At 40.4% G+C, this 14,490-nt stretch overlaps 1 protein-coding gene across 1 annotated transcript; it reads left to right on the top strand.

Moving 5' to 3' along the window:
* Positions 1-639: 639 nt before the first annotated feature.
* On the top strand, positions 640-14,274 carry LOC104504352 (chromosome unknown open reading frame, human C6orf58). The gene is made up of 6 exons (XM_010160592.1): positions 640-961; positions 5,184-5,270; positions 9,380-9,564; positions 10,531-10,664; positions 11,102-11,340; positions 13,878-14,274. Exons 1-6 carry the CDS (start codon positions 640-642, stop codon positions 13,994-13,996), a joined length of 1,086 nt encoding a protein of 361 aa, XP_010158894.1. The 3' UTR covers positions 13,997-14,274.
* Positions 14,275-14,490: the final 216 nt, after the last annotated feature.

Raw genomic sequence — 14,490 nt, 5'->3', positions numbered from 1 at the left:
ACACAAGACAAATAAACACTTAAAATTCAGCTAGCCAGGTGCTGCATGGCCTGTAACCATGCTGCTTTGGTTAATTCCAATGCTTTTGTGACCTGAAGGCTTCAGGCAGTTCTCCCAAGGCCAAAAGACCAAGGTGCCAATGGCAGTGCCTTCCATATGTCACTGCTGCTCCTTGGTCGGCTCCTGGAGCCCTCCTTAGAGCACCTCAGCTGTAACCTAACCATGCCTGTGCCTGTTTTGGGTTGAGGTCTGTGGCACTGCTGTCCCTTATTTACCTGAAGGAATCAGGCAGGGAAAGGGAAGATGACAGCTAGTAAGAAACACAGGGACAAAAAGGTTGTTAAGGTGACTGTACAATCAAGACTGCAGCACCCCAGCCTTTCAGGAGTCATGGGCAGCACAGATTTGAATATTTTCTGGTCAGACTTATCCCTCAAACATCTGCAGCTGCCCCCCATATCCCACAGAGAGGAAAAAGCATTATTCACAGCTTGCTGATCTGGCAACTCCACGTCAGGGTCACGGGAAAGAGGGAAGGGAGACGAGACCTCTGTGACTGAGTCACCCTTTTTTGCCCAGCCCTTACCTTTCATTATAAAAGTCCTGCAGCCACAAACACCTGGGTCACAAACCTTCACAATGTGGCCGTACTTTGGCATACACGCTCTTCTTACAGTGACTGTTACTCTGAGTCCAGTGACTGCAGCAACACTGAGTGAAACAGATGCCACCGGAGAAGATGTCTATCCCCCTCTGTGGAGCCTTGCCCCTGAAAACCTGCAGGATTTCCTAGTGAAGGACAACAAAATTGTCATCAATGCTTGGAACTACCAAGAACGACTGGGAGTGTATAAAAACTTGCTAAACTCTTCAGCCAAGTATTTTACTGCCTTTGGATCCCAAAATTTTGGCAATATTCTCTGGGGATTACCATTGCAGCATGGGTGGCAATTTCGTACAGGTATGAATTGTGTCCTTAAGCTGCTGGAACAGCTAAGTGTTTACCAGACCCAATTTAGATCATTCTTTCCAAGGTTTCTGCCTCATGAGCCCAGTATAACTTCAGGTGGTGTAAATTTTGACATACTGAGCTAAGCTGCAAATCTGAAAAAGAAATCCTGAATGAAGGGAACACCCTTGTCTTCCTGAGCGATAGCTATTAAGCTTCCTAATAGAAAAAAGTATTGCTTCACACAGGATTGGTCAGAATCCAGAAGATCTGTGGTTTAGATGGACAATATTTCGGTCAGCTGAAAGTCCTTCCATTTGCTCCACTTTATAGTAGGTAGATTTCAGGGCCTGCACTCTGCAGTGCTGTCCTTAAATTGTTAACGAATAGGCCTTTTTGGTTGTTAATGTTATGATATTTTATTAGTGGCCTGAGTTTCATTTCTAATACAGAATTCTCCCTCTAAGAATTTGGTTTTGCCACTTTTGATCAGTTTAGGAGTAGCCTCATTATTTTCTAAATATTTTATTTACAAATATTCAAGTTTGATCTCTTAGTTGGGGGAGGTTGTGGGTTTTATATTTTTGAAATTATCTCCAAATTTTAATGGCTCATTCCTCAAAACCTGGGGTGGTCATTTGCTTGTTGGCGCTGCCAGGGAAGCCGACACAGAAACATGTGTGAAAGGTCCTTTGAGGCTAAGGCTGCAATATCTTATCGAGGGCTTTATCGAAGAACGTGTTCTCCCCCACTCTGGGATAATGCAACATGCAGTGAAGCTTTCTGTTCAAAGCCAGTGTTGACTTGTGCTGTTCTAGTAACCAGGAGAGATGAGAAGAATGGAACTGTAGTCAATGATGTTTTCAGGAACTTGTGCCTGGTGGTATTCAGGTATAAGAAAAAGCACCTGTCTGGTTGTTGTTTGCTTTGTGTTGCAGTCTGTAGTTTCGTGAGGTGGTGGTTTGGCTGAAGCTGTATGTTTGGAAGAGGACAGAGGCACTGAAGCTTGTGGTGAGGGAAGCCTGACAGCATTTAGTCACATCTAATCGAAAATTAACTGTTAAGTCAAAAAGAGGAAAAGGAGGTAAAGTAAGCAAAATCCAAGCAGGCAAAGACAGCGCATAGTTGGCAAAGACAGAGCAGCAAGAAGAATTTGGTTGGAGTTAGGCAGGCTTTTTTCTCTTTTTCTTCTTTATGCATAGGAGAAGAAAAGCGAAGGTGAAGATGATGGCTGGTACAGCAGGAGAGTTGACCCAATGTGTGGCAGAGACAAAGATGGATGCAATAGCTACACTTGAGTGGTGACTTGCTGGAAACAATCTAATTATGTAGGGTGGCCTCATCCTAAGGTGAAGATGTGCCTACCTAGTTGCAGTGACAGTTCATAAATAGAGATGAGGGACACGGTGGGTGAGAGGAAAATTTACACCTGTTTGCACAGACAGGTAAAGACCTACTGTTGCCTGCCAAAGAGTCATAGGACTGGTCCTTAGGCAAGGAGATACGTTTTTAAAATACGTTATCAGAAGGTTAAAAAAATAGTAGAAGGAGAAATATCACGTTGTTGGAAAGAGTTTTACAGTAAAACAACGTGAGAAGTTGAAGGTTAGGTGGATAAGGGGAAGGAAAGAGAATTTTGGTGCATATAGTAGTAAGGTTGGCAACTTGCTAAACATAATGCAAATAGGCAGCTGGGCTAGATTAGGGAGGAATGACTGAACCATTTGTGTATGAATGTAATAAGATTCGGCAAGCAAAAGCTGGATTTGAGTTCATGGTGCAGGTCAGCAGGTTCTTGAAAACACTGCAAAAATTGTTGCATTAACAATCCTGTCTGGTCTTGAAAACCATGTTGCTGAGAAATATTTTTATGCATGTGGTCTATATAAACCATAAAGAGCATGTGAATCTACTAATTAATAAGTGGTACAAAGATTTGCAATAATCTACTCATGGACATCAAATGAAATCAGTAATTTGCCTAAATTTACTGTAGAGACGATGTTGAGACCGTGTGGTTGATTGGAAAGAGACTGTGGAAATAGAAATTGTCATTTGGGAGATGGAGCTAAACTGAAAGTCCTACCTAAACAGATTGAGGAAACTGAATAGTCCCCACCCACACTTCGAAGAATTAATAAGAAGTACAAATCCAGGAGCCAGAACTTTAGGAAAGATTCAGGTGATATTGTATGTCCAAAGAGCAGGAAAGATTGTACCTATATTTAAGAAGGACGAAAAAAGGGATAAAGTCACAAAAATGTCTATTTCTCTTACATCATCAGTAGATGACACATTAGAAAAAGTATGGAGGAAAGATTATTTAGAGATATGGAGCTAAACAGAGAGAGTAGCTTACATGAATCAAAGGTATATTGTGTGAGACCCACTGGGTGTTTTCTTTTATGATACAATTGATGCTTTACCGAAGTCCAGCAACAAATTTCCTCCCTTTGTAAAGTCAAAGCATTGAATGGAAGTTTTTAATGACACTTTACAAAAAATAAGAATGAAAAGAAGAATTTCAAATCTGGTAAGGCAACACCTAAAGGAGTTTAGTGATGGGTGTTGTCAAGGGAAGTTTACAGGTAAATGGAATATATGCTCAGAGTTCTTCCATTATCATTCTTGAGAACAACTGCATTTAGCTTTTTCACTAACAATCTTATCACAACCTTGCCACAAAATTATCAAATAAATCTTGCTGATGAGATTGCACATAGCAGCTAATGATATACAGCTGGGAGGCATTGTCAATATAGATACTGAGATAGCTTGGGTAGACCTGAAGACTGAAATAACAGTTGTGTTAAGCACAGGGAATAGGAAGAGAGGACAAACCTGGAGTAGGGTTAGTGCTTCCAGCTCCAAGTAGTTTATACATATCTTATAATTATCACCAATACTGCCTGAGATTTTTCCAAAACACCTAGGCTAACAATATTTGGTAAATCTCATGTGCAATTCTTCTGCAACATTTTGTCTTCTTTTTCTTATTTTCCTTTATCCTTCCCATACATCCCCTTTGCACACCAGTGAAATACTGCAGCCTATTTCTGATGCCCTGTGTGAAAGGAGAAACTCAGGGAAAAAACATCCTTCTGCAAATATTAAAGAATATAATTTTTCATTTAAAAAATTCCTGTTCAACTGTATCCCTTGCCAACACCGAGTTCATGTTCTCAGTGCTCTGCTACTGAAAGATACAGGCTTGAGCAGCCAGCATGCCCCAAAGCACAAGCTTTGTCCAGTCAGCTAGAGAGGATAATTGGGATAATTCATATGCACATGATTCGTCATCACATCTTCAAGTAAAAAGTATCAGAAAATTTGGGGTGGTTTTTAAAGAATGTAATGAGGTTTAGTTCTAATCTGACAGAAATTACAATGTTGGCGTTCAGCTGACTCACGAAAGAGTTAAGTGCACTGCAGGGCAGAGTTTGGGAGCTTCTGGAATAGCTCAAGCTGTTGGACCTGACCATGGTAATTTCACGTCATACACTTAAAGCAGACTTCCTGACTCACTACGTGACTAATTAAAGCATAATGTGCATATACATTATGCTTTCAGAAATTAGTCTGTTTCTCCTCACGTCATGTGCTTAATGTAAAATACGCCTTACATGCTGTCACGAATAATTGTCCAATGTCTTCCGCGTTTGCTACAACACCGATGCTTGAAAACCCTGCTAATCAGATACAACAATGCTTGCATGCTTAGCTTCACAGGAAGGCCATGTTAGTATGCATCATTAAACTGGAAGGGATTCTGTATCACACAACCCAATTAGGTGAGACAATTAGTTGCACACTTAATTTGTGCTATTCTGCTCGTTAAGCAGCTCTCCTACACTAGCAGCCCTTCCTCTGCTGAAAATAATGAATCAGCTATGCATGTGTTTATATCCGTGTGTGCATGTGTACTTATATCTCCATAAAAGTATCACTGTGATGTCCTACTTTCAGACAGTTCTGTAAATTCTCAGAATGCATTTACAGTGAGGAGTAAATTGAACTGTAAAACACAATGAAATTACTATGTGCTGCATGAAGTATTGACTGAGAAATTCAACTACTCTAGGAACAGTAGTTTATGAAGCAAAACAACAGTAATTGTTCTGCTTCTCTGAGCAAAATTCTGCATGCTTTACTCCTATATATTTTTTCATCTCTGTTGGATTTCTTTTGTGAAAAAGATTGAAAAGTATTTGGTGTGTTATTTCATTCGATTCAGGCAGATTAGCAGATCCTTCCAGAGTGACTTCCTGTGGTTATGAAGATGGAGACCTCCTGTGCATATCTGTAAGAAGCTGGTGGTCCTGTAAGTATACACTATTACACTGTTCTCCAAATTATGATTAATGTCCTAGAAGGCAATTTAGAACCTTTCTTCCCCTTAGACTTCAGTATTACAGAGTAATTCCAGTGCTACACAATTCTCCATCAAAGGCTTGCAGCAAGACACCTAAGTGTCAGTGAGTAAATGAAAGTTAATTGATTGTGTAAGTTATTTGAGGAAGGAAAAAAATGCAAATTTGCAGCCTTAGAAATTTTTATACTGAAAAAATGGATGTGAAAACACAAGGGAAACACCATGATGGGTATCTGTATTGGTAGATGTTAGTAGAAATCAGTTTTTAATTGCTCCAGAGCAGGTTTGTTCAGTTTAGATGCTAATACTTCAAATTAAAACTTAATGTGAGACTGTCAAGCAGGAATCTTCATGGTTCTTGCATCACCCTCGGTAATACAAATCTGACAGGACTTTTCTGCCTTCAGTTGCATCTCAACAACTTCACTGTGGTCAGTAGGCTACAGAGAATGAAATAAAGGGATACTCTGTGCCCATGATATCCAAATAACTTCATTATCTTCACTACACTGACATTTATCCAGCAGGCTTTCAAGTATTCAGCTAAAACTTTGTTAATACTTTGACCTGGTGTACATGAGTTATGAGGCAATTTCTGTTCACTTTAATATCAGCTTTGGAGTTCTAGTAGGTTGAAATTCAGTTAAATTTCTTTCATTATTCCAGTAAGTAGCAACAAACTGAATACAGACAGAGAGAGAGAAGTGTAAAGATCTGAATTTCCAATGTCAGTGCCTCTGACATTTTCAGTGTTTTCCTCAATGTCTCTGAAAATACACATCCAGATAATTCAGTCTCCCTAAAAGTGGAAGCACCCAAAATTCCTGGATACTTTTGATAATTCAAGCCATTCATATGTTACTGTACAGAACTGGAGGGATCAAATTAATACATGGTTTCTCTTAGCCTGAGCAACACAAGAATTTATTTATAAAAATGTGTATCATACGTGTAACGGGAGGATCGGTCTATCCATTACACTGAAGGAAATACGCATTGCAGGAAGCATGCCATCTCAGTGATGGTGGTATCAAATTTGGAACCACCTTTGCGCTGGGCAGTACGGAGAAAAGGCAGAGTGACAGACTCTACTGAAGGACCAACTGTGAGCTAACTCAGCCATATGTGCTGTTGGCAACACTCCTGGTAGATGTGATAAGAGCACCTTGCCCTCCTGTGGGACATAAGGGTAGGTGCACTGCCAAGAACATAGGAGAAACAATGGTGTGTGGCAGGACTATAACCAGGCTTTTACACAGAAAGGAAAAAACCAGCTAGCCACTTCTAGCTAAGAGCTTTGCAGAAGAGGAAAGGAAGGAATTGGGAATGCCACGTGCAGCTCAGTGGTATCCATTTATTGTTACGCAGGGCAGTCCTATGAGTAACACTTGTATCATCAGTAGAAAAAGCTACTTAAAGCTCTTGGTCTCAAGTGCAAGAACACGTGTAGCCTATTTCCCTCTAGTGTTTTTACAGGCAGTGCCTATATGGAATCAGACTCCTCAAACAACAGTGCATACCTGGATTTCCACAGAATTTATCTTACAAAGCAATTTTTTTCTGGGCCCATGAAGAAACATAACTAATTGTTACATTTTCTCATTTGATTACTCAAAAATATTTAATCTGCCTGCACAAATTGAATAAGATATCCCAATCAGTCCAAATAGCATCCCCCAAACAATGTTTTTGTTTCCATTTTTCAATAGCTGAATGAACACCTTAAAAAAAAAAAAAAACCAAAACCCACAAAACAAACCACCAACTTTTTCTCTGATCTGAGTTAAGGTCAATATTTTTAGAGCTTTTTTTCTTCTTGAATCTGGAACTCTGACTTTTTTAGAATGCTTATCTTCTATTTTTAAAGAAATGGAACAGACAGACTGGGCGGGGTTGTGTGTGTGTATGTGCATAGAAAGACAAGACCAGCCTATAGATTATAAATACTACTTATATCTAAAGGCAACAAAATGATGTGGTTTTGTTTTTGTTTCTTTTTTCCTAAGGAGGTAAAAAGCCTTGTGAGTCCTCCAGTTGAAATATTCTTTCCCTTCCTAGGGAAGGGAAAGCCTCACATTCTTTTTCCTGTAGCACATTTTCCTTCCACCACTTCTTGCCCCTCTCTTGCCCAGCTTCCCTGCTGTCCCCCTTCCGCTGTGGCGAACGGCTCTGTCCCTTCCCTGCCACAACAGCGCTTTGTTGTAGAGGCCCTTTGAATGATGTTTCTGGCTGGCAGCCAGCAATTAAATGTATATCTCTTTCAGTGAACAAAGGGGTAAGCGTAGAGTAAATTTAAAATGTAAATTTAGAGTAAAACCAAACCTCACTGGGATACTTACTCCAACTTCAGTTTCCTGTCTCTGTGGGAGACTAGCACTAGGTGCTCTGTGGGAAGGTGTCCCATACAGTGACAAGTAACAAGGGTCATAGCATAGGTACGTGCAGGCAGGTTTCTGGAAGACAAACCACCACTTTCTCAGTGTTTGCCTTCTTGCCCTTCACTTACTTCTAAACACTGCATATTTGCATGGTACCAATTTTGTTGCCTCCAAAAAATGTATAAACTCTGCCTTGACTTACCCGATTGCAGCAAGAACATGCAAAAGGCTTTCAGACTGCACTGAAACATCTCTTACTGTACAGAGGATGCAAGTGATTTTGGCTCGCCTTCATGACAGCCCTCTCTGGCATGAGGGGGTGTATGAAGCAAGGAATGAGCTTAAACTAGAAATTCAAGTTTAATATGCCCCAAGGTGTATGAGACACTCCCTGCTTAAGAAGTTCAGTCCTTTTGGCCTAGGATAATATTCAGTATAGGTCCTTTCCTGCATTGTTTTCTGCCCTCTGAGTCCCCCCAGGCAGGTATAAATATGTAATGTATGCAATTCTGTTTGAAAAAATGTGAGTACTTTCTGATGTGAAATCCAGGTTTCAGCACTTCTTATGAAAATAGTGAATAAGAAGCAAGACCCAGCTTAACAATGACTCACAGTGTGACACTGTGTTCTTGTCTCTTAGAACTTTTCCTTGTCTCTCCTGACTGGCCATACATTCCCTCCTGAATTCCCAGCCAGGCCAACATACAGGAGGTTGAACAATGGTTTCCTATGAGTAGGACAGGTATATATGGTGTAGGTGGTCAGGTTTGGTGGTTTTGGTCCTTACTGTGGAGACTGTGTACAAAATACCTAGGCAGACCATGGCCCTGCGACCAAGCACAAGCAAATGACAGTGCAACAGCTCAGGAGTACTCAGGCAAGAGGAGGGGACAGCTAGTCTCCAGGCTCTTCTTCCCTGAAAGCTATTAAACTTTCTTTCTACAAAGAGGACACAATTAGGAGAATTAAAAATCCTCCTTTCAAATGAGGAATACCAAGTAGCCCTCTGGGCACTCTCACTGCACATGTGGTCTGCCACAGGTGAGAACTGAACTTGGGTTTCCTATGTGCTGGGTCTGACTGCTCCAGCTTATGGATCAGACCAAAGCAAACCAGTGATACCAAAATAAACCTCAACAAACTGAGGTAATTTCCAAGGAGTTTTCAATGAGTGAAATCTTTTTGAAAGCAAAATTATTATTTTTCAGTAAAATATCACTCTTATTTGCCTTTTCCTTTCTTATATGCCTAGGATTCCTAGAAGAGGTGTTTGTTTGGGTTTGGTTTTTTTTTAATGAAAACACTATTCATCGAGTACCCCTTAGTCTTTCTGTACTTCGTTTGCAACTAATATTTGAGAGACTTTTGATGTCCGGTCCATGACAACCTTTAAAGATTTAACTTTTTTTCAGTCATTTGTCCTTTCCTACACAGTATAGCATACTGTCAGCTCATGCAAGTCTATTAAAAGACAATATATAAATCAATACTACAAATCATATCTTAATCAATATAGTCATCACTAGTGCATTTCAGTGCATATGTCCCGCTGCTCAATTCAGTTGCATCAGTGGCAATTTGAAGGTGTTGCATTTGCTATGGGAAAGTGTTCCTTGTTCTATGCGGGAATTTTTCGTATGCTTCTGGTTAACACCTCCTCCTTTTTAATTCTTGCTACAGGTATGAATTACTACCTGTCTGTCATACCCTTTCTGGGGGCCGTTGAGGCTGGCCTCTTTGGGCAGCTGCAGCATGAGATAGAAATATTGCCACCAGAGGAGCGAAGAGCTGATTTCTGCTATAGTGTTGCTGACTGCCGGTCTCGCATTCCCAAGCTCATGGAAGAGTGGAAGACCTATTTTGAAGTAATTAATTTCACTTTTTTTTTTTTTCATATTTCATAGGAAACAATACCAGAATATTACTTCAAGAAACTATTATTATTAATTGTAAGATTCAGCGAGCTTGGTTTGCTTTCAGTAACACCTTGATATAAAAGTAACAATCAGGAAAAATGAAAACATGACATAAGGTGAGTCACAGATAGGAAGGTCAGGATTTTTACATTATGGATTTTTTTCCATCCTTTAAAATAATTCTGTATTTTGCAGTCCATCCCAAGAGATTATTTTGTTAACAGTTATATTTTCATGTTTTCTATACTGCTTATGTTAGCAATGCAAAATAAGCATGTGGGAGAAAATATTACCCTTGAGAACTGGCCTTACTTTGGTTTTATAGGGTTCATTTATTCCTCTGAAAACCTATAAAACTGAAAATGCTAAAACTTCATTCAGAAGGACACTTACTTGTGCAAGTACATATTCTCTTTCCTCCTCATTCAGCTGTTCCCTAATTCCAAAGATGACAATATTTCCTACTTCATAGATTCAATAACTATTTTTATAGATAGACTTCTATATACAACATTTTTGTTAGTAGTCAAATAATTGATAATGATCAGAGACTTTAAACCATAAGTACCTCTTGGAAACTGTGAGTTGAGGTAGAGGTCTTAGAACCAAGACTGGATTTTTTTTCTTAAGATTCTTTTTCCTAAGCAGTATGTTTCAGGAGTTATTCTAAAAGATCTAGTCCTCAAATAGCCATAATGCTAACCATTAAGGCTCATTTTCTTATTTTCTGAAAATCCTCAGAAATCTCGAAAGAGTGTAAACAGTTTTTCAAGGAATTCAGTAATTTGGCGTGAAAGCTGCCATGGCACTCAGGTACAAAAGTCCATTGAATTGTTGTGACAGAATACCTAGTTTTTGTGGGTAAAACCCTATCTCCCTCTTTTTTTCTGCCTTTTTTCCTCCCTGTTCCTGCAGTATCTGTTGTCTACAGAACACAAAGACATGAGCCATGCAACCTTCTCCTCCTTCACACTGGATGATGCCCTCCATCTCATGTGGAGGGCGCATGTTGCTTCCATTGCTTACGCGCTGCCGAAATTCCAGGACAGGTAAGGGGATGAGAGATGTGGCCAAGGAGGATGTTCCCACCTGCATGCCTCTTTGGAAGGATAGTATCCCAACAAAGTCTATGTAAGCTTTCTTACTTTAGGCCTCTGCTCTTTAGGCTCTTCTCTTCCTTCCACTCTCTCAGAGCACACGGAACGACTGGTGAGAGATGGCTGTCCAGGCTGCCTTGGGTGGGCATGCTGTGGGCTTAACTTGAGATGTTGATTCCTCTCTGGGAGCTGTGGCTATGTCTAGTCTGGGCAGAGGCAGTGATGCCATGAGAAATTACGTATAAAATGCTAAGTAGGCTTTAAGTCACTGTGACACTGAGACTGCTCAGGATTTTACACTGAACAGAACACATTTGGGATAAATGATAATGTGTTCTACGATGGATTTCAATTATCATCTGTTACATTTTTCTTTTTATCTCTTTCAGATTAAAATATCTTTCTGATTCAGAAGCAAATTTTGGTGAAGACTGGGCTAATGCTGTAGATTTCATTGCAGCCACACACTTCTCTACAGATTTACAGACTACAAACAACTTTCAGGCTTTCCTGCCCCAGAGGATGCTCATTGAAGGGGATGTCCTCCCGTCCATTAGTGACTTCAGTCCACAGCAGAATAGAGTCCTGCTTTCACTGAGAGTTCTTCACCAAGCAAATCAGTTAACAGGTACGAGACCAACCTACAAATGTCCGTGGCCCACAGATATTTAATATCTTGTTCTCTCTTTCTATAACTTTCTCCATACGAACACAATGATTTTTTATATATATGTATACAATAGTATAAACAATTCCTAGAGACTAACAGCAAAACAATTCAGCTAAAAATACAACTGTAAGTAAACAACACACCAGAGAGTAAATGCAGTGACGGGATAACACTGATGATATGCAGTGAGGATTTCACATGAGGCAACTGCATCATGCATTAGAGCAGACGGTCTTGCTTTTTTACCCTCCACTTTTCACAGGAACTTTAGAACCACAAAGGCTAGTTTGTGTTTTTCTAGTCACATCTGAAATCATTAAATCTTCAAATGAAGTTATTAAATCAGTTGAGGTCGTTAAAAAAAATGGGCAAATGATCATGAGTAACAGTTTGTGTGGCCACAATTGTTCTGGTTTTGGTGTTTGTTTTTGGGTTTGTCTCAATCTTTGGTCTAACAGGGAATATTCAGATCGTCCTGGCAAAACATCATCCGTCCCAGCAAAACTCTCTCCTTAGCCAATGCTGGCCTTTCACTAAAATAAGGTGTGCATCACCATCCAGTGGTCAGACACAGAATTACACCCGTCTGAGGTTTCAGTTCATTCGTCGGTATTGCTGGGTTGTATACTTTTGTTTGTCCTCTGTGAAGGAAAGTTCTTTTTAATCTTTAAAAGAAAATATAATATAAAAACACACTGAAAACCTAATATCCAGCAATGACATTTTTTTTTTGTGATCCTCTTCTTCTGTCCATACATTTCAGGGAAAATTCTCTCACTACTTGTATCTGTAGCTGAAAAAAGACATGTAATGAAGCTATTTGGTGTTACAAAAGAGCACCCACACATCACAGGATGCTTCCCTCACTCCTTCCACACAGCATGAGGGGTGCCTCATACTCTGAATAAGGACCCTGACAGCTCCATCCCGTGCCTGGGAGCCTATGCCACAATTCAGGGTTTCTTCACCTACCTCCAGTAGAGGAGGAGGCACAGCAAGGAAAAGCACGACCGGCAAGGAGGGAGCAGAGCATAAGGGCTGCAGAGCAGATGAGGGTAGCACTGGAGGGAGAGAGACATGGATGCTGAAGGCGGTAGAGGGAAGCAAAGAGAAGGATGCAGCAGTTTCATGAAGATGCAGCCACAATGCAGTCCTTAGCTGAAATCCCTTGCTTTGCAGGTGGGAGATTTGCCTGATCTGCTTGGAAGCAATGGGCTCTGCATTCAGCTGAGGGTTAAATGCCAGCTAACTCAACATGATGACTGCTTTGCAGATCAGCAAAGGAGCTTTAAACTAAATTTGATTTGTGTCTGGATCCAACAGCCTGAGAGGGGACCTGAAATACTTGCTACAAAACTCAGATGACAAATTGTGGCATACAGGTTTTGTAGAGTCGGATCCCTCAAACTTTTAAATGCACCTTGTGAGATGTGGAGTCCTATTCTTGTGCTTCAAACTTCAGCTGCAGATAGAGGGTTTCAGTACCTCTCAGGACAGGACCTTGTCCAACCCAAAGTGAGATTTGATTTCTTGATTACTCTTTATTTTCCTCTAGCTGCCTTTATTTTCCTTTAGCTGCCTCTGCCAGGGACCTGTATTGAGAGTGCTCTGCTACCTCTGAAGCTTCTTGACTCGTGGATTGTCACAGGCTTTGCTTTTTATGCTCAGCCCCTCACTGATACCCAAAGGCAGAACAGCAGAGGCCTTGTTATTTGAGACCTTTCCTGTGCTCCTCTTGCAGTCCTCCCAGGCAAGAGGACTGTTTGCTGCCTTCTCCTCTGAACGCCTCATCTCCCTTGTACAATACTGTGCAAATTCAATTCTTCACTGTTGCCAGTTTTATACAAAAGCATGTTTTGCAGGAGAATAAACCCCTCTTGGTTTTCTAGTAAACTTTTTTTTACGCTCAGATTTCCTTTGTGAAGCATTTATCCACCATAAATATCAGCACTGAAAGGAGCAGGAAGCAGGAGATGACTATCCTGCAAACTGGTACTAATGTCGGACTGATCAGGCATGCATCCTAGAGAACCACTGCTCATGATCTGGATGAAAGTATTAGGATCACTTGCTTCTTTAGCTCGAGGCCTTAGCTGGTAGTAGTGCAAATTTTTGGTTTCTTTAGAGCAAAAACAAAGACATGCATGATTATCGCTGCCAGGCCACTGCTTCATAAGCGGTGAAGCTATGTGCAATTGCAGAACAAGACCTTAACATGCATCTTCAATCACTTTGACTTCAATCACTGGTGACAAGGGAACAAGCCCAGTTGTCTATCAGTACAAAGGATCCTGAGCTGAATGAATGGCCTTTGTCTCCCGACACAGTTGTAGGCAATTATTACCCCATCCGCACGCTCCAGCTTTGTCTACATTTCACTGTCCACAGAAGAGTGGTGGGTGTTTGTTGCCAGACGCACACTTCATCCCTTGTGTGCTGCGAGCTACGTGTGCTCCATGTTAATTTGACAATGTCACGTTGTGTTTCTTTCCAAGGAGGATTGCTGCTGAAGCTCTGGCAAAAGGTAATGTCTACTGAAGCAGGAAGAAAAATGGGCCGAAAACTGATTGAAGACTTGGTCTCAAGCCAGAATTTTGACCCAGTGGGAATATAAAATGATTTGAAAGGAGCATATTTGACAGCACCCACTTTCTTGAGAAAAAGCAGTTCCAACACTGATTGATTTAATCTTTTAGAAGATATGTGTCTGGAAATCTGGCCTTGGTAATTTCTTACAGCAGGATTTCCTGAGTAGCCATGTGCACATCTCTGTTATTGAATCAATATTTTTATCCTTTATTTTCCTAATTAGTTCATTTGTTTATCTCATTTCCTTATAAATAAAATGTCTTACAGAAAATGTTACTTTATTACTTTTTTTCAACTTTATAAATAATGTATCATTATTAGAGACAAAATTAAATAAAGGCAATTTATATTCTGTTTCAGTCTGTATACAGGGGTTCCAGCAGATATGTGGTAGTCAGTTCCTTAATAGTCTAACAGACGATCATCCGAAACTTTTCTTTGAAGTAATGATCCAAAACCAGTGCCTCGAGTGCTACCCACCGAAGTTGTTATTTTGTAGATCAGCTGCAATCAAATTTG

The sequence above is a fragment of the Eurypyga helias genome, unplaced genomic scaffold, assembly GCF_000690775.1.
Source record: "Eurypyga helias isolate BGI_N326 unplaced genomic scaffold, ASM69077v1 scaffold5271, whole genome shotgun sequence".
Lineage (NCBI taxonomy): Eukaryota > Metazoa > Chordata > Aves > Eurypygiformes > Eurypygidae > Eurypyga > Eurypyga helias.
This window is presented reverse-complemented; position numbering and strand designations above follow the sequence as displayed.

Excerpts from the sequence above, each read along its gene's own strand:
- LOC104504352 (XM_010160592.1), top strand. The coding sequence starts at position 640 with ATGTGGCCGTACTTTGGCATACACGCTCTTCTTACAGTGACTGTTACT. Across the intron at positions 962-5,183 it reads TGGGTGGCAATTTCGTACAG|GCAGATTAGCAGATCCTTCC; the intron begins GTATGAATTGTG and ends CATTCGATTCAG. Across the intron at positions 9,565-10,530 it reads AGTGGAAGACCTATTTTGAA|TATCTGTTGTCTACAGAACA; the intron begins GTAATTAATTTC and ends CTGTTCCTGCAG.